General features: G+C 41.8%; 1 protein-coding gene across 1 annotated transcript in view; it reads left to right on the top strand.

The window, feature by feature from the left end:
• Positions 1 to 20261, top strand: part of FSTL4 (follistatin like 4) — a gene marked incomplete at its 3' end in the record, with an annotated part of 196306 nt that overhangs the window by 43982 nt on the left and 132063 nt on the right. The window contains exon 3 of the mRNA XM_084215769.1: positions 16164 to 16412. Within this exon, the coding sequence (XP_084071895.1) occupies positions 16164 to 16412 (249 nt within the window). The remainder of the gene's footprint in view (positions 1 to 16163; positions 16413 to 20261) is intronic.

Below are 20261 nucleotides of genomic sequence, written 5' to 3'. Positions count from 1 at the left end.
TTGCAGAGAGACTGATGAGTCAGAGAATGGATTGGTTGAAAAAGCTAATTATCAGGTGGGACTTTTGGCAGCCTCATTCCCAATGTCTGACCCTCATGGGATCCCTAATTTCTGTGAGTTTAGGTTTTCCACTGAAAACAGTATGCTATGTGTGAACCTGAGAATGGTGGGACAAAGCAGAACTGTTCCAGGTTTCTTTTGTTTCCATAAGAAATGTTGACTGGTTTAGACTGAATGAGCAATTAATACCCCTCAGCATGCACACACACTGAATTAATTCGATAATCCCTTGGGTAAAGAAGAATATTTTTTGTTAGTATACAATAAGAAGAAATCATATCCTGAAATGGTAAATGTCATGATATTGATAAAATTTACAACAGCATCTCCAAAACTTGTTGCCACTGCTGAATACTCTTTTCCTTTCTTTCCTCCTTTCATTTTAAAGGTACCTTTCAATGCCAACTGCATCACTAAACATTTCAAGGTGTGTTGGTTTTGTTGCTGGTTTGTTTTTTTCCTTTTTCCTGCTGTTAGTACCGAGTGGTTTGTGCTTGACTGATCATTCCTGGTGAAATCCTGTGTGAAGCAAGCTGTTGGTGGGACAAGGTGGGGGTACCCAGCTCAGGAAGCAGTTGCTCCATGGCGTAATGGAGCTAATGGCACTACAGCTGTGGGTACATCTGATGTTAAACTACCATTATTTAAACTTTATGATGCAAGAGACTGCCAACTCTCCCACTTGCAGCATATAAATTATGTCAACTGCTCATGCACTTTTTTTAACCCTGATTTCTCTTGAATTATGGATGATAGACAGGGCCAGAATTTGCTTTTAGTGTTCCCTTGTGACTGTGTGTGTGCTGAGTGCGCTGAGCAGTCATAATCTCAGCGTGTGCAGTCAGGGGCTGTGTAACATAATTTGGGCTGTGACCATACAGCTTGTACCCTTACTATTTAAGGAATTCCAACATCTGAAACTTGGAGCTATTTTGGGGCAGGGTGGGTGCTTTGATGCCAGGCTTGACCTGCCGAGGCTGGGAGGTTTCAGAGCTGTGAACTCCACGTCCCTGGTGGGTTTTTGAAAGGCAGTGTGATGTTCCCTTTCAAGAGAGCCCTCAGTTGTGGGGATTAGAGCCTGTCTTCCAGGCTTCATTGTGGGGAGGAATAATAGCTCCTGTCTGTAATGAAAATATTATGATTGCCATGCTTTGAAGTTTTCCAGCCCAAATGCGTAGCAGTGGAGTGCATTCAGCTATTCATTGAGTTGACTGAATACTCTTGTGTGAGTAGGGAATGGGTTTGCCTGGAGCAAATTGAAGCAGCACAGTCCAAAGGTGATGGGGGCCTGCCAAGCTGCTGGCCTTGCTGCAGTTTTCACTATTGGTACTGCTCCTCAGCAAGGAAAACCTTTTAAAAGGTGTCAGTGCTGTGCATGGATATTGTAGAACTTTTGTAGAAGCAAGTCAAGGCACTGCTGCTTTTAAGATAATTTCTGCAGCATTTATTGAATAATGTGTGTTTTAAGGTGTGCTAACAGCAGGTGTTTGTAAATTATACAAGGCAGCTATAAACAGTATGTCTGCACTCCTGTTGCTGCATCTGGATTCAAATAAAATTTAAGACTTTTTTTTCTTGCTTAAATATGAAGAAAGCTTCACTCCCTGGCATATTGATTTTACAAGCATTAGCACTTTAATCAAACAGTTCTGAAGTGTTGCACTTCATTAACTGATCTTTAGGAGGAAAGTGCAAACTGTTTGCATTGGGTGAAGCCTGTCCTTGCTGATAGCCCTTGAAATGCCCAGTGCTGGAAGATGTTAGACATGAGTCGTGCTTGGAGCGGGGGCAGCAGAGCTCAGGGCTGTGGGAATGGCTGGGTGGAAGAAATTAGTGTGGTCAGGTGTTGGGGCAAGTTTTGCTACAGGAAAACCCACAGCACTGTCAGGGAACAGGCTCCTGGGCAGTGGTGGAGTCCCCATCCCTGGAGGGATTTAAAGACATGTGGGAAGATGTGGTGTAGTGGTGGACTTGGCAGTGCTGGGGGAACAGTCAGACTTGATGGCCTTGCAGGCTTTCCCAACCTAAATGTTTCTATGATTCTGTGATTTTGTAGGAAAAGTCTTTAGGCTGGCGAAGCCATATGGGAGCAAATCTTAGTTTAGCTCAGAGGAGATGGGGATGGGATCTAAAATTCTTTAATGTGGCCAAATGAATCCTCCTGCAGAGCAAGGTGCTGCTGTAGAAGCTCATGCAGCAGGATCAGCCAGTGGGAATCTGGGCTGGACACTGCTGCCAGCTCTGCTGCCCATTGCTGCACATCAGGCTTCTGAGGGCACTTGGATGGCCAGTATTGCATTTCTAATGCTGTAATACTGTTTATGAGGTCTTATTAATAGTAAGTATTGTATAATGAACACATTTACAAATAATGACTTCATAATGTTGCCTCAATCATTACTTTAAAAGTGGCTAGAACATTAACTTATTACAGTAATGTTTAAAATCTAAAGTATGCCATTGAAGTTTTATTTCCTTCCATATTTTCCTTATTCTTCTGTTTTATTTTTTTTTTTTTTTTTTTTTTGTTTCCACACTTTTATTTTTGACATTTTGGTATATGCAGTGACCAGTAAGATATATTTACCAAAAGTACAGTGGAAGCACTTCCAAAGTATTTAACCAGTCTCTCACTGGCACACTTATGTGTAAAATACTGTTATGAGACAATTTAATGGGTGCAGTTCATTAAGGCAGGAGAGAGAGGCGCCTGTTCTTCCCTGCCAAGAGCCTTGTGGTCCCTAAGATGCTTTGCCAGCACAGACCTCTCTGAAGAAAATCCCTTAATCCTTGGGTGAGCAAATACGATGAGGATGTTCCGTGCTTTGTTGTGTGCTATGATCTAATTGAGATTTAATGCATTCTACCATGTCCCTGCTGTGGACTCCCCTTGGACCCTCTGGTACAAAGCAAGGTGTTGGCAGCTTTTATTTCTGGGTCCCAATTCATGCCTTCCAAGACTTTCAGGCATTTTTTTTGTTTTAGTTTGCACATGTGGATTAGTTGTGCTGGCAGAGATGCCCAAGAAGGGAAGAAGTGAGATCCTCGGTTTTCCTTTCAAAATGCAATATTTGCTTTCAGAGTATTGAATATGATTCTTTCATATTCCCACCCCTCTTTTTAATAACTATGTATTTGCTGCTGATCATGTTAAATACATCTGCACCTCACACAATGGTATCTAATCCCAGAGCAATATTTCAGTATAAAATCAGTTGGAATTGCCAGTACAAATGTGTGTAACAGATCCAGTGGGAGGAAGTTTTGAACAGCTTTTGGAGCCCAGTAGCTCTGGTCCTGTAAGGGGATTCAAGTCCACAGTGGTGCCTGTGCCAGCCTGGGAACACTGAGCCCCTGTCCCAGGTTGTGCCTTTCTTTACTGATCAGGGACATGCATTTGGTTTTCACATAAAAATCTAAGAAAAATGGTCATTCTCCTCATCCCCAAACTCCATTCCTGAAAATCTGAGCCCTCTTTGTAATGGAGGGACTTTTACATGGGAAGGGATGCTGTAATTTTTAATTGTTTTCTATGTTTTAGCCACTAAAGTGGGCATTGTTGAGGCAAATGGGACTTTAAATGTGAACTTTGGGAAACTTGATTGCAGTTCAGGATCACTCTTGCCATCACACAGAGAGCAATTTGCCTGTTTCTTGGGTTTTTTTCTTCCTGTTTCCCCTCCTTCTGGCCATTCACTCCATTTCACTGGGAGACCCAAGGGGTTTTTTTATTTATTGACAGTCTCAGACCTTTTTTCCTCCAAAGTGGGCACTCTGCATGTTCTTCCACCTGGCTAACCTGGAGGCAGCCATTTAGTGCCTGCAGGTCCTGTTGGAGGCAGTAAATCTCCCTCCAGGATCCCTGTGGGGACCTGCTCTGCAAATGCAGCTCCCATTGGTGTCAGTGAGGATTATGAACATGAATAGTTGGCAGCTCTGGTTTGTCCTTTAGGTAGAGACAAATATTTCCATTGAAAAATGCAGGTTTTAAAGTCAAAGCTATGCTGCGTTATTTAGTGCAGAAAATTTTCAAATAATACCTTTTCTGCCTTTTTTTTCTCTTTTTCTTAAACATGAGCTCTATCTCATGGACAAGCCCAGCTGTAGCAGCTCTGAAGTTGTTTGAATCTCTCATGCTGGGTGTTAATGGGAACAGGAGAAGTTGAACACATGCACATCAATAGCAAACTCAGAAGCGTAAAAATTGAGTTCTCTCCTGCCTTTTCCTTTCCTATAGAGAAAATAGGCCCCATTAGTACAGAAAGCTTTGGCAAGGTGGTATTTGCAGTCTAAGACTGGAAAGCAGCTGCCATCCCCAGTGTGTTGTTCAGCAGAGGACTTCACTTTTCATTGCTGCCAGTAATCCTATTTACTGTGAGCACAAAATGCCAGCTGGGCTTTGGCTGCTGGGTGTGAGGTTCTGTTGTGAATGGGTTGATGCAGTTTTGTGCTGCAGTGGATCTGATGGAGCCACACACAGGGACACGCTGCCCAGCCACTGGCAGGGACTGTCAGGCCTTTCCAAGTCATGGTGTGATGGGAAGAGCCAGGCTGGAGGGGATCAAACACAATTTCTGTCTCTAAAGCAAATGTTTTTGGAAGGGAACTTTTTTCTTCCAGGCATTTGCAGCCATCCCTGTCGTGCTGCTCGTGTGTTCCTTTAGGCTTTAGCTTCCTTTAAGCTTTAGGCTCCTGTATTGCTGTGCTGAGCTACAGAATGTTCCAGCACACCAGGCTGCTGGGGAGGCATTGCTGGGTCCTGGATGGGGTCTGCAGAGTGGGGGGACCCAGGTGCCTTGTCAAAGGGCAGTACCTGCTGCCTCTCTGCTGATAATTCATCCCTTGAGCTCCATGTGCTTATGGACAAGAGTTGTGTCCTTGGCACAGGATGTTCCTATTTACTATTTTTATTTATTTATTTATTTATTTATTTATTTATTTATTGCCTTTACTCCTGTAGAGTCAAATATAGTGACTCTCACTGCTTTTTTTCCTTTCTGGTCAGTCATCCAAAAAGACTGGTGGAAATGCTGCCTCTTTCCTTTGATCTGTTTCATCATTCCCTCGCTCCCTCCAAGCTGTCCAAGAACTCTGTGTGCTGATCCAAAGGGACAAGTGGCAGTGACAGAGGCTGGGGTGACAGACCAGGGAGTTTCTTGAATTGTCCCCCCTTTTTGCAATGGGATTTACTTCATTTTTGTAAGGCCCTTGTCCTCCTCTGGCTGTAGTTGTGCCATATCCGTGTGGATCAGCTCCACCACATGCCCTGCACCAAAATGCCTTTTGTTCTGTTCCCTTTCTTAAAAGAATAAAAAGCCCCATAATGCTGCCTTTGCCCAATATGCTCTGATGTTGATGACTGATGATTGCTGCTTATTCCAGCTTTTTATCTCAAGCTTTTTCTCTTCTGCTATTAAATGTGACCCTCTTGTTTTCATTTGGTGCCTTTGTATTCAAAGGGAAACAGTGTTCAGTTGATTTTATCAGTTGTTGCTTGTTTCTATTCCGTGTACAGAGCACTTTCAAAGGGAAGGGAGTGAATACATGTACTCTTATTTTATAACCACCCTTTCAGATCCAGCTCTCCCCACGCTTTCCTGGTGTGGGTGACTGAGGAGGGCTCCCACACCCGGAATTCAGGCTGCTGTCTTTGTTTGGCAGCAGGATGAATCCTGGATGGACTCTTTGCATGGCTGTGAAGCAGCACTGGTGCCATGGAGGGGAAAAAGCTCATTGTGGGGGTGAAGGGAAGGGGCTCTGCTCTCCTGGGCAATTTCCCAAACCAGATGCCCGGCCTTACAAATAAAGAAAATTCAGATTAAATTAAAACCATCTGAAGCAAAAATACCACCATTGCAGAAACCCTTAATTAGTTATGGATTTTTGTCTATTTTTTATCTCTTCGGAATTTTTATTTTTAGGTTGTGAGTCTCAACCTGAGAAACCAGTGATACTTTCTACTCCTCACAATAAAAACGAAAAGCAGCTAATCTTAGCATTTTGGTGCTAATGCTCCATTTCTGCACTGGTACCTTCAGAGCCAGCTTTAACATGATATGAAGTTTAAAGGCTTTTCACTTTCAAAATAGCTTTTTAGTAGTTTTTTTTTTTTTTCATCTTTCTGTGTTATCCTTTCAGTAGTTTCAGTAGCCAATAACTCTTCCATCAGGTAAATGCACTTTAAAATGCTTCCTTCAGCATAGAACAAATACAGAGAGAGTAAAAGGTTTGTAATGCGGGAGAAATGGCATTAATTCTGCTGTCCTCCTTTGTAGAGGAGCTCAGGGAAAAGTACTGGGGTTATTTACCTCAAGAGTAGGAAGAGATCTGGAAATGTCATTATTCAGAGATAAATCTTTAATCACAGTCAGAGTAATTTCCATAATTTATGCAAAAGTAAAATCCTCAGGGAGGGGCTGAGAAATAGGTTTCCCTTGGGGACAGAGCCTCAAAATTATTAACAATGGCTGTTAGGTCTGACAGGCACTTGCTGACAGACTCAAGGGCTTTGTTCATCATGAGATGAAGGTTTCCATGTGTTAACATTGGCTTCAGATGGAGATAAACAAAACGGTGGGTCCACAAAATACAGGTGTCCTGGCTTAGACAATAAATAGAGAATTAAACAAGTGGAGAATTACAAAATTAGCACTAGGTCCAGAAGATCTGCACGCAGTTGCTTTTAAAAATAGTGTCTCTCCTTATTTCTTAGTCTTGGAAAGGAGTTCATTAAGGATAACAGAGAATGGGAAAGGGGAGTGCAAATTGCTATTGATTGGTGTTGGGCTGTGGGGATGTTTCAGTCTGGTTTCAAGCTCCTGGAACATTTCCTGCTCACTCCCACTGACCTGCACTGAGTTAAAGCTTGGGGTGCTAGAGCAAGGGCAACTACTGGGGCACATATGGAGTCAGGAATTTGGGGGGGATGCTTGTATTTTTTAATATGTGTCGGTAACATTGCAATTAAAAGCAACTTGCTCTGCCTGGCCATGCACACACCTGAGTGCAGCTCGTGCTCCATGGCTTGGCTTGAGCAATGACCTGAGCCCAACCTTTGAGCTGCTGAGCAGAACTGGGTTAATCTCAGGGTTATCTGCAGTCCCAGTGCAATGTGTACATTTGTCCCATTGGAAGATGTTTGGTTTGTTTGGATTTGCTATCATTTAAATGTGCTTTGTTCCTGAGTTTTTCTGAACCTTAACAGATGAGCGCTACATAATGTATGTAGAGAACATTTTAAAGACACATCCTGCTCTTACTAATTTTTAAAGGCAGTCCCAAGGAGGGATGCAGTCCTGCACATGCTGCCAGCAATGTGCCTTGCACATCCCTGGAAGTGTTCAAAGCCAGGTTGGAAGAGGCTTGGAACAGCCTGGTCTGGTGGAAGATGTCCCTGCCCACAGCAGGGGGGTTGAAACAAGATGATCTTTAAGGTCCCTTTCAACCCAAACCATTCTGTGATTCTAGGAAAACTATTTTATAAGACATCCTTTCTTCTGTATCCCAGTGCAGATATAGCACACCTTTCTTCAGTATTTGTGGGAGTGTAATTCTCCCCATAATGGACCTGTTTGGCTCCTGCTTCACACTTGTGCTGTGTGGTAACTCCTGCACTCATAATCTATGAGGCTCTAAGACATCTAGTTGGGAAAACATAAATGAAATGTCTTGGGGGAAAAAAAATGTGAAAAGACACTGTGCAGCCTCAACAGTTTCAAGCTGGAGGTTTATGCTGATTTAGGTGTGATGCAGGAAGGGCACTAATCCTGTTGCTAGGGCTGCTCCTCAATCGAGAAAAATGTCTGAGTCAAATACAAGTTTGGCTTTACCCGGGAGAAAAAACCACCCAAACACAAAACACCTGCACTAACACAAATCCCATTACAACTTAATAGCTTTAATATTTTTCTCCCCTTTTATTTCCAGCGAATGTTAACTTTTATAGAAAAGCATCAGTTCTCAGAAACAGACTCACAAACTGAGTCCAGTCCCTAATTTTCACACAGAGCTCTCTGCATTCCTTTATGTGTAGTAGTAAATGACAGAAGCATTGCAAGTTGTACATAGATGAAACTATTGATAGATTCCATCTGGAAGCTTTTAGCCTTGTAAATTAATCTGCCTGGGACCAAGGGGCAGGAGAAGGAAGGGACAGGAAAAGACTCTATAGATTCATTTTCTCAATAGATTGACCTGAGCTGTTCTTTGATATTATCATCCTGAAGATTTTTCCCCCTTCATAGCATGCATGGTCTTCCTTATCTCCAGGGGATCAAGCAAGGAGGGCAGATTTAGATTAGATATTAGGAAAGAATTCTTCCCTGTGTGTGTGCTGAGGTCTGGCACAGGGTGCCCAGATGGCTGCCCCATCCCAGGCAGTGTTCAAGGCCAGGTTGGAAAGGGCTTGGAGCAATCTCACCTAGTGGAGGGTGTCCCTGGCCATGGCAGGAGGTTAGAATGAGATGAGCTTTAAGGTCTGTTCCAACCCAAACCATTCTGTGATCCTGTGGTTTAATTACTGTATATTTAGCTTGTACCCTCTGCCAACCTCCATGGTTTTCCAATCTGTTGTTTCTACCTCTTAAACACCTTTGGGTTGCCTTTAAGCAAAGCCTAAAAGATGCTAATGAAGAATATGACTTCATTTGTAAGGTTGAAGTGTGTGACATGCACTTTTTAAAGAAAAGAAAATTAAATGCTTCTGGAAGTGCTGACACTGTGGTGACACTAATGGAGGATTCTAACCTGTCATGATGAAACCTCCTGCAGTAGCATTTAAACAGTTTGGTGCAAGTCAGATGATTTTTTAATTTAAATAGAGATGAATTCAAAAGTAATGTAATAAGGAAACTGAATGGGTATTAATTATAAAAGGTTATCTATTTCTCTTCCAATTAAAAATAATCAGAATAATGTTGGGGTTTTTTTATTGCTGCAATGATGAAAAATTTTTCTGCTTCTCTTCTTTGGCCTCAATGAGCTTTATAAACTGATGTCTGAATGAGAAAATAAATAGGAAACTGGAAAAGTCTTTCTATCCAAGCTGAAAAAACATTGCATTTCTGCATATGTAAGGGGAAAATAGGCATGGAGTAAACAAATTGATTTATTTTCTGATGAATGGTCTTATTACAAAGTAATGAGTCAAAAAATAGAAAGAGAAGAGATTTCTGTGAGACTGAAGAATGCTCCTCAGATGGGAACAGGGTTTCTTTTGGTCTTGAAAAATTGGTAATATTGCAAGGTGTTTTTACATAGGTTTTGCAAGTGATGGCCAAGCATGTTCTCTGCCCCTGCAGCATGTCCCAGTACACTTGGTTTATTGATTTTACTCTCCACCAAGGAGAAATGTTCCAAATGAGGGTAAAATTGTGAAAATTTCAGGATTAGATGTTGGAAAATAGGTGGAAGTGAGAGATTTCTGCCTGGTTCCAAGGAGCTTTGGGGGCAACTGTGCAAAGGTCTCTGGGTTTGTGGTGGTGGTGGAGGAGCCAGGGGAGGTGTGAGCACCTTGTGGGGGAAAAGCCTTGGGTTGAGGGGAGCAGGGAGCAAGCCAAAGGCAACATCCATGGACAGATGTGAGGGTTAACAGCTGGGAAAGATCCAGGCTGTTCAGCTTCCCTCCAGGAGCTCCACTGGTAATGTAATTGGAGCACGGCAAGTCATGAACACAGGCAAGTCATCTGTAGTTATTTTATTATTGGATTGTAACCTCCCCCTAGTCTCTGCCACAAGAATTTCATTGAAGGAATAGCAAAAAATACATGACACAAAGGATAAAAGCCCACTGAAAACAAGGAAGAGAAGCCAGGCTTGTACTAAGAGTAGGAGTGAAGAAACAGGACAGACACAAGATTCATGAGCAAGATTAAAGGCAGCAAGGCTGATTCTGAGCAGCGACCCATAGGAATTGCATTGCCTTCCTTCAGAAGAATCTATTCTTCTGATATGGAGTTTTGCCAAAGGAACCCAAGTATTAATGTGATCTATTCCCTTCAGGTTTGAGACTGAAATTTTCAGCTTTTTTTTTTTTTTTTTTTTTTTTTTTTTTTTTTTGTCTGTGGAATACTGAGGAAATGAAAACCACAATCAAGTAAAATACATGTGTGTGCACATGTGCATATGCATGTTGCGACTATGCTTCACTGGGTTTCTCACAGAACTGGAAATATGTGTGCCCAAGGAAACACTGAATTTAATCACAGAATCATTAAATGGACTGGGTTGGAACAGACTTAAAAGCTCATCTTTTTCCAGCTCCTCTGCTCTGGCCAGGTGTACCTTCCAGTAGACCAGGCTCCAAACAATGTCCAGCCTGGCCCCAAACATTTAATCCTTCTGATAAATGCAGGAAATACAGTAATCTTCTGGCACCACTGTGCTGGCTCTTGTCCAGCTGGTTGTGGGGACCTGCTAAGCAGCTCACAAATGCAAGGAGAGGTGTGATGCCAGTGGGAACTGCACAATTTTACATTTGTGTCTATACTTGCTGCACAGGAGTCAATACTAGAACAGTAATAAAATTGCCTTCAGCATGCAGTACCTATCAAAGATAAATTTAGATAAACATTTAATAAAGAGCAATTTTATTAATTGCTTTTATTATTGCATTTTCATCAGCTCTTTTAAGAAGAGAACAATCAGAAAAATTGTGCATAGTGAAATTTCACGGCAAGGGTCTAAATCTCATACCTGTGTTGGTGTTTCTTCCTCAGTATGCTTTACATAGTTTGGGTCTTTTCATCTCTATGTGTCTTTTGTCTCTTTTTTCCTATTACTACCCTCACAGACCACAATACTATCCAAAAATAATATTTGATTAAGCTTTTGATCTCACAGTGGTTAGATGGATCTGAAATGGGACAAAATTAGGCTAATCACGCTAAGAATAGCATAGTTACTTCTGATTTTCAAATGCTTTTTCATGGTATGACCTCCAATGGTTTGCAGAGTTCTGACAGATACAGAAAGTAACATTAATTCCCATTTTCAGATGTAAAAATTGATACAGAACATTTTTCCAATAGTATTGAGTGCTTCCTTGGTGTTGTTTGCAGGGTAACTGCTTGCTGTTATTGAGCTTCTGTTGAGAATGACAATTTGTTTTTATTTGGTATTAAACTGCAAATGCAGATTCAGCAGTTCCCTTCATTCTGGTGTCCTCGGTGCAACTATCTGTCACAACCCTTCTTTCCAGAGTCCATTTTCCTTTTCCTTTGGGTCAGTTTTGTTTTTTAAAGTCTGTGAATCCTCCTGAAATAACATGACTATTTGGGAAGTCTTGCTAGCTTTTGTTCTGAGGTGGCTGTCCATATTATCCTGCCTTTTGTTTCATGTGGACCATCTAAACTGGTGAAAATTCTTGATTTTGTGTCCTCCTCTTCCAAGGCTGATGTGTCCCTCCCCAAGCTGCTCCAAGATGTGCACAAACCCACAGAGTTGTCTCATAAGTCTTGAAAGAAAATAGTTTGTACCTATAGCAGGTCATATGCTTGAAACACATCTTCTTCTCTGTGTTATTCTCCAGGACAAGTCACCATTTTTGCTTTATAAAAATAAATAAATTATAGCAACATTAGGCTGGTAACAGAGGCAATGAAATTGCTGTTGCCTTGCCCAGGTGATTTACCATGGCTTCTCTGCCTCTGCATTCTCATGTCAGGCACACAATGAAAAACCCAGGAACTCTGAGAGAACTCTCATAAGAGAGACTATTATGAAATTCCTGCTTTCTTTCCTTTCTTATTGTATTGTGGCAGTCAGGACAAGTGCAGCACACTATTTGCTTGCTGATCATAACCCAGGCTCTGTATGTAGCTCAACTTTGGTTGCTTCCAACCATGAGTTACTCAAGAATCTGCTTAAGATGTGCTGGTAAGGAAGGTTTAGTGAGCTGTGCTGCAGCATCTGACTTTGTGTCACAAATGAGTTGTGGCAAGGAAAGTGCATGGGAAGTGTGTGGTTGTGTATAATCTGTGTGTGAATGGATGGATGGAAATACACACTTGAACTATACATCTGTGTGTATCACTGTCATAGAGGGTTGGATTTTATTTTGATTTTAATACAACGTTTTGAGGTGCATAATTGTCTCGGAAGGACTTGGTATAGAAGCTTCCAGTTTCAGTCACATATAATTAAAGTTTTAGCCCTAGCTCTGATGAAATGTCTGAACTTCTTCCTTCAGCAATGAACCTGGATACCCAGCTGCCTGCTGGAGCTTACTGTTACTTGAGGGCAAACTTCCTTTTAACATATAAATGTAATAATTTACATTTCTGCTGTGTATAAGCCACTTTCTATGAGCAGTGATACGATGGAGCTGTTTGGTTTTTGGGTTTGCTTTCTGCAATGGGTTTGTCTGGTTGGTCCTAAGTGAAACCACTGCTTGTCATGAACCCATCCTTCCTTTGGGAGTTTTGAGGAAGTAAGGAATAGGATTGTATTTGGGAGAGAAGAAAAAAAAGCATGTGTGCCTGAGCCTGATCTGTACACATTTAGTGGTGTGCAAAAGGTAGATGAGGTCCCTGTCTTTAAGAATTAATGCACAGCTAGAGGATGTGCATTCTCCAGCATGGCAGGAACATCTTCATTTCCTCATTAAAGTCTTGTTTTGAGACGCAAGCAGCCTGAGCTCAGTTATTTTCTGCCTGCACCAAGCTCTTGTCAGTTTCCACTGGAATTCCAAATTTCTCAGGGGCAGCCATGATCTAATTTGAGAAGTGTGTTCATGGGTGTATGAGACTGAGCTTCCTCTGTCCATCCTCCTGTAATGCAGTGCAACACCTCAGACTCTAGCCATGGTAAGCATCATTATTTAGTGTTGACAAGTGTCTTGTTTTGCAAGATGATAGACTTTTTGCCTATGTAAATTACTTTCTTTGCAACTAATAAATTGAATAAATTATGCCTTTTCCATGCAGTACAGTGGGGCTCATAAATACTTTGTGCAGTTAGTTGGTAGTTTCACTTTTTTCACCTTTCCCATTTCTGTTTTTAATAATCCTTGTAAGAGTGAGGAGTTCAGTCACTTTTAATAGTTCCCAAAAAAGTGGTGGAAGGCATGGTTCATGACTGTGAGCTGCACACCTGTGTCCTGCCTGTGGAATCCACCTTGATGCAATCAAGGAAAGTCCCTTTCCATGGTTCGTGGTGCTGCTCCAGATGAATTAGTTACTTGGATAAAGACAGCAGTGCTTGCACAGTCAAACACTTCCTTTCCTCTCCATTTGCTCAGTGCAGTTTCACACCCTGTTGCTGTCCTTGCTGGGCAGGGGGTCCATTGGTACAGCTGAGTGAGCTTGTGGGGAGCTTCAGTTCTTCAAAGGATTATGCAAATAATAATTGAATTAAAGAGCTGCTGTCAACATTGCGAGGTTCTGGCAAAGATAACTGATGTTAGCACTCTGCCTGCAGGCACACAGGTTTCAGAGTGGACTTGGACAAGGAGAAGCACATCAGCATTCCAGAATACTTCAATTTTTTCTTTCTGGCTGTTTGTGGAGTATATTTCTTATCCCCTTACCAAACTAAGCTCTTTAACGAGGAGTTGTCCATCTGGGAACACAGAGTAAATTAAACTCTGAACAAAATGAATAAGGCATAAATATAGCCAGGGTTTCTGGGATTTTTCCATAGTAACTGGGATAGATGGAGAGAAGAATAAGTATTTTATATTTTTTATAGACTGGTTCTTTAACAAATCTTTGATGTATCATTAAAAAACTTTAAAATCCCATTCTAATAAAATTGTTTGTCTTCAGTTATGAAAATTTTATATTAAAAATCAAAATACCAGAATTACTTGAGGCTCTTAATAGTTTTTGCTGCTCTCAGGGCAGGGTGCAGCTGTCACCTGCTCAGATGTGACCTGGTGCATTAAATCAGAGCAGTACCTTGAATGAGGAGGCAGCAATAACCTTCAGTGAGATGCATAACACAGTCCTTGGCTGGTGCAAGCTCTGAGAGATCAATTTTTAGTGATCAAGGCAGCCCCTGAAGGTCTTTGCTGTAGTTGTACCCGAATTACATTTATATAGACAATAATAGCTGCTGAATCTTGATTTTTAAATAACTTTAATATCAACAACAGTCTCCAAAACATGTTTTTTGACGAACATTGTGGTGGAAAAAGGCAAGTGCCTGTCGAGATGCAGGTCCTGCCACTGAGAGGAGGAAGAGGATGCTGGGCCAGAGCTTCCTCAAGTTCTCATCCTTTGGGCTGCTCTGATTTACAGCAGGCCTGATAGATAACATGACCTTTACAGTGAGGTCTCCCTGAGGTCACAAAATTTGCATTTCTGAGGATAATTTGCAAAAATTCTGGAACAATTACTGAAGTAAGTATAGAATAGTCAGCTAGTCCTTCCATGAGCTGTACTTTTTGCACTGCTCAGAGATGCTTTGACCTTCTAGTTTATTACAAGTCAGGAAAAGTCAATATTCCTTAGCTTGCCAAGTTGGAGGAATTTTAATGAGTTATTGAGTCAAATAGGTAATCCTCCAATAACAGACTTTTTTCCCTTTCAGATTTACTGTGATAAAAACAAAGGCTTAATGGGAATCAGGAAAAATGGGGTTTTGTCAGAAATTCTTGCTTGTCTCTGTGCAAATGCTTTTAACCCCTTGACCACAAGTAGATGAAATGGAGCTTCAGCACTGGGACATTTTGCATTGGCATGAAATGCTGGGCAGGCAGGGGCTGTGTTGATGTTAGCAGGGAATTTAACATGATAAAATGAGATTTGAGTAGCTGGTACTGGTGCTTCTCACATCTTTTTTGCATGTGATAAGGGGCTGGATGAGATCTGGTCTGTGCTCCTATGCTGAACTGTTTGGCTGCTGGAAAAATCTGTGAAGGGAAAAGCCCTGGGTGTACCTTAGAAGATGTTGTGGCACCCCAGTTGCTGCAGGGTCTGTTCCACTGGGTGCTGCAGCACACCTGGAGTGGTGCTTGCACTGAAACATCCTCTGAGAGCTGGCACGCACCAAAGCCTTTCCAAGAGCCAAACCTGCATGTGATAAATGTAGAGAAAAGGGATTTGCTTCCAAACCATCTTGCTGGTCCAGACTGAGTCCCTGGCTCTTGGGCAGCCAGAGTCTGACTGCTGGAAGGCTGTGCAAGGCTGGCAGTGGGTTTTTGCACAAGGAAAGGCTTGATCCTGGGATAATTGTGCCTTTTGCAATTGCCCTTTGTAATGCTCAACTTGGTGAACTCCAATTAGCATAGAATTGTATAATTTCCTGAAACTCTCTTCATTGAGTGTAATGCTGATTATTGCTCTGAGTAGTGGCTTGTTTGGAAGTGCCCTGTCCTGTGTGAATTTTAGTAATGTTCTCTGTAAACCTTTAAGTGAGGAAACTTCATAAGCAGAAAATGTTATAGCACAAGGGCAGCCCTTTTAATAATATCAAAGACCACAGTAATATTCAAAATGTCATACCCAGTGAATTCTTAAAAGTAGTAGAAAGTTATTTTTCACTGTATGTCATTACTCAGAGTGTAGGAATGGACACTGGTGGTCCCTTTTTACGATGACTAGTGTTTTCCCATTTCATTCCTTTCAGTAGTAGTCTTTCTTCAGGGTTATTTTTTCAAAAGCCCTCAACAGTTGTTTGTCTGAGCTTTCCTTGAAACCTGGGTGAATTTTAGCCTGGAGGATATTCTGGCTCCCAGGGTGAGAGCTGGGTGAGAGCTCCTGTGCCCAGGAGCTGAGTGCTGACACTTGGGGCACTTTGCTGAGTTTTGTGGCCGGAGTAGTGTAGGGTTTCAGAATTGCTTTCTGAATGGAACTCATGGTCAAAGTGTGGGCACTGAAATGTTCTCACTGGGTTTTATTCTGGGCTCTAGTTTTGTGAAGAGCTAACAGAACAAAGGGTTGTGTGTCCATCACTCTCCAGTGAAGCACTTTGAGCACACGCTCAGTGTTGTGGTAGGGGAGAGCTGCAGGTCTGGGAGTGCAGATCTGAGCGCTCCTCAAGCTGCTGCTCCTCAAAGGGGAGCACTTTTCACCTGCAGAACCTTTGCTGCTCCTGTCAGGGCTGTGCCTGTGTGGGCTGTAGAGGTGAATGTGGCTGACGGTGGCGTTTTCTGCTGTCCCCAGCGCTGCAGGGGCAGGAGGGGCTGCGGGCGCCCTGCCGGAGGAGGTTCTGCGGCCGGGGCAGCAGGTGTGTGCTCAACAGGGACACCCAGCAGCCCGAGTGCAGGTGTGTGGAGGACTGCAAGGCCAGCTACATGCCCGTCTGTGGATCTGATGGCAGGTTCTACGAGAATCACTGTCAGCTGCACCGAGCCTCCTGTCTGCAGAGGAAGAAAATCTACATTATCCACAGCAAGGACTGTTTCTTCAAAGGTAGGGCGTTGTTGGAAATAAATGCTTCTGCGGAGCTCTCGTCGCTCCTCGTAATCCTGGTAAATGGCTGAATGGAATGTTTTATTTCTAAGAGCTAAATTTTTCAGGGGTGATTTATTCCAGGACAGCAGAGAACATGCACGGTGTTTTATGCAGCTATTAAGCCCCTGAGTGCCATCACCATGCAAAATGTAATCATACTGGGAACTGGTAAATAATTAACATCACTGTATGCATTGTGTAGTTGTGCTGCTCAGTACTTTTCAGCTGCTGGTGTAATAACTTTTTACAATCCAATTCATTTGAAAAGGCTTTGAACAAGACTAAGATGTTAAGAAAAAGTAGATGGTATAAACAAAAGTTTTCTGCAACACTGAGAAATGAAAACCTAGTTAGGCAAATGACACAGGCAAAGGAAAGGAGCTCCTTAAATGAAATAAGGAATGGGGCCAGACTTTAAATAACTTTAAAGACAGTTCTGGTTACCAGGGGGATGCATACATCTGGAGCTCTTTTACTGGTTCAGTAGAAAATTTCATTATCATTTTTGCACCAAAGCCAGTCCCAAATCTTTCCCATTAATATTTTGTATGCCATGTACCATCCTGTCATCAAGGGAGACTACAGGAGTAGGAGCATGTGATAAGATGCCCGGGAATGGAAGAAGCTGTAAATTATTTGACTTCTAATGAGAGGCCTCATAAAGGGCCTCACTTGAGTATATCTTGAAAGCTCATTGTCAAATATGATTCTGTATACCTACAGGAAGATTTGAGGGGGTTGTTGCAAATATATCCAGTGACATTTACATGATCAAATATGAAAATAATTCCTTTATCTTCAGCTCACTTAAGCCCCCAAGGAGATTGGCTGTATACAGAGCTATCCATCCTGAGTTCTTCTTTGCTAACATGATGCTAGAAGAGCCTATTTAAGAAACAGGAGCCCATTTGAAGAGCTTATTAATATGTCCTTGTGATACCCTTTGGAGATAGAAAAGCAGTGCCATTCTTGTGTCTTGGAGAAGACATGGTGTCTTTCTGTGACTGAATTTTTTCCAGTGGTATGTAGGTACTGCTTTGCAGTGCATTGCAAAGTCTCATTTGTTTTGAAGATCTGGCTGTGGAGAGGACAACACAGCTGGTGAGAGCACTGATTTGGTGAACAGCCTGGGTTAGTTTGTGACAGGCAGCCTCTAAATTTACCAAAACAAGTAATTAGGATCAATAGTCCTTGTAGGAAGTAAATCATGGAAGGGGGTCACCCAAAGGCTTATTTCAAGCACATGAGTATATCAAGGCAAAGAGGGATTTTTATGCCTATCACATTAAAAAGGAGCATCTTAAAAGGACACTTGTGCCTTGCTCCAGCTGCTGTGCTTCTGCCTCTGGGTATCAAGTCAGATCAGGGTGGAAAGAGTCTCCATCCCTGAGTAAGATGCAGGTGGGCCTCTGCAGCCTGAGAAACCTTGCAAATAAAGGGAAAGTCTTCATTTCAGAGATGCTCAGCAAGGCCCCACTCAGTTCAGGAGATTTTCTTTCCCTGACTACCAAGAACATTCCTTGGGTTTTTCATTCTTGACATCACCCACCCTTTTATGACAGTGTGTCTGGCCTGGGTTTTTATTTGTTCCTTATCACATACAGTGTTAAAGAAAATGAGTTCTTATTGCAGTAATCATCCCCTGCAGTGGCTGTATTATGCCTAATGATAGAAAGTCACGCTTGAATACTTCCCTGAACTCACCATGAAATGATGTCAGAAAGTAGGAGTTTTGTGTCCCAGTTTAAAGTAACCCTCGAACTCTTGCCAGGGAGCACTGCTTAAATCTGCTTTTCAGCAGAATAACAGCTTTATGGAAGGCAAGAAAGAAACAAGCTCACTTCTCTTCCCACGTGAATAAATAAAAATGTACTTCACACCTCTGTCTGCAGAGATAACATACAGAAAAAAGTTTACCTTAAGTGGGGAATAATCCCACAGAATGGGACTCCATAGAAATACTTGGCTTCAGCCCTTTTTTCTACCATGCAGTTCCTGAGTAACCTTCTGTGTATTGGTACTTTAGTCTCCTATTTCTAAATCAAGAATAATAGTGTTTTCTCTTAAATCAAAATTTTCAGCCAGCAATTAAGGTACAGGTTTTTAAGCACCATTATGAGTGGAACATGAAATGTTAGATTTTGACTGGAGAAAAACCTTTAAGGTGAAAAATCACAGAATCACAAATGGTTTGGGTTGGAAGTGACCTTAATGAGCCTCCTGTTCCAACCCCATTGGTGTGGTCAGGGACACCTTGCACCTGTTTTCCATTCACTTTCAATCAAGTAGTTAATTTAATTATTTGGGTACAGTCAGACTGATGAGTGGGCTGCTTCATGTTTTTCTGTCCCCATTGACTTGTTCAATTAAGATTTAAATTCCTGTGTAGAGCTGAGGGATGCTGCAGACTGGATGTTTGTGTGTGCTCTGCCAGTTTGCCCAGTTATCAGTGACAAACTGGCTGGACTTAAAGACAGAGATTAAATACAAATTCTGCATTGGCTGAGCTAGGCCTATCCACAGCAAACTGACAATAAAGCAAACAGCAGACATTTGCTTTCTTTTGTGTATTTTGGGGAAGGATTTTTTGATCTTTTAGCATATTTATCAGATGTGAAGTGCTTTGTAAATAGTAGTGGGTAGCAGATACTCCTGTGTGAGTAGAAGCATTTGCATTCTGTACCAGCAATAGTATTAGGGAGAGCAGAAGAGAATTTGTCTCTGGAAAAACTACTGATTTCTCTTTGGTCCAGCCTGGAATAAAATGGCTCCTTGAAATCTTGAGTCCAAAACATTGAAAAAACTCATGGAAATGTGAGTGCAGCAATGAGAGATCTCAGCAGGAGTGATCTCCCCAGGCTTTATCTCAGCCTCTGATGCAGCTCAGTTCCCCTTACACAAAACTATAAATGCAGTCCCTTTTCCTCAGTTAATAAAGCAAATAGGTGGGAAATTTCACTTGGGAGTTTGAAGTCACAAGGGAAATACTGTGAAGTAGAAGCCCTAAACCCAGAGATCTCAGCAGAAATGTCAATCCCACTCATAGCCCTTCACATTCTCCTTGATCTCCTTGTCCTTCCTGGTGTGAAATACAGTTTGGTTTTTCCATAGGAAAATGTTCTATTTAGGACTTTTCTACCATGTGGCAGGGTTTTTTCATTTTCTATGTTTTCAGTATTTTGTGAGTTTCTGTAGTCATTTGATTGAGGTGTTGGTGATTTTTACTGGGTAAGAAAATACATAAATATAAAAGTGCTTTTACTGTGTGCTGAATTGGTCAGGAAATAAGTTTTTCTTCCCCAAAAGCTCTCCCAATACTTATGAAGACTGGCAAGATAGCTGTGCTCATAATGACAATTGTCCCATGGATGTCCAGAATGAGAACTTGGCCTGAAAATGTTCCTATTTGAATAAATGCCTTGGATAATGAGGTTATATCATTTTAACACAGTATTTTGGACTATGCTTTGCTTTTTCATAGCAGTAGTCCCCTTTTTTTCCACTGCTTTTCATTTTTCTTTCCTTTTGACTGTTTACACCCACTCTCTCTCTTCCCTCACTTTTCTCTTTTTATTTTTGGCCAGAGACAGCTGTGCAGACACCTTTCAATAATTTTTCTTCCCTTACCTTCTTCCTTCCACCAGAAACACCAGAGCAATGCACTTCCCTAGCAGTTTGCATACATTACAGAAATTCTGTTTAGAGCTGTGCTTTTCCATTTTCAGGATTTAGGAGTAATTTTTCCCTTCCTTTCTTTCTTTCTTTCTCTTCCTGCGTTTTTCTGCTCGATCAGCAATCTCAAAGCTC

Source organism: Fringilla coelebs, assembly GCF_963513975.1.
Source record: "Fringilla coelebs genome assembly, chromosome: 15".
Taxonomy (NCBI): Eukaryota; Metazoa; Chordata; class Aves; order Passeriformes; family Fringillidae; genus Fringilla; species Fringilla coelebs.
Note: the sequence above shows the minus strand (reverse complement) of the source record. Positions and strands in the feature narration are given on the sequence as shown.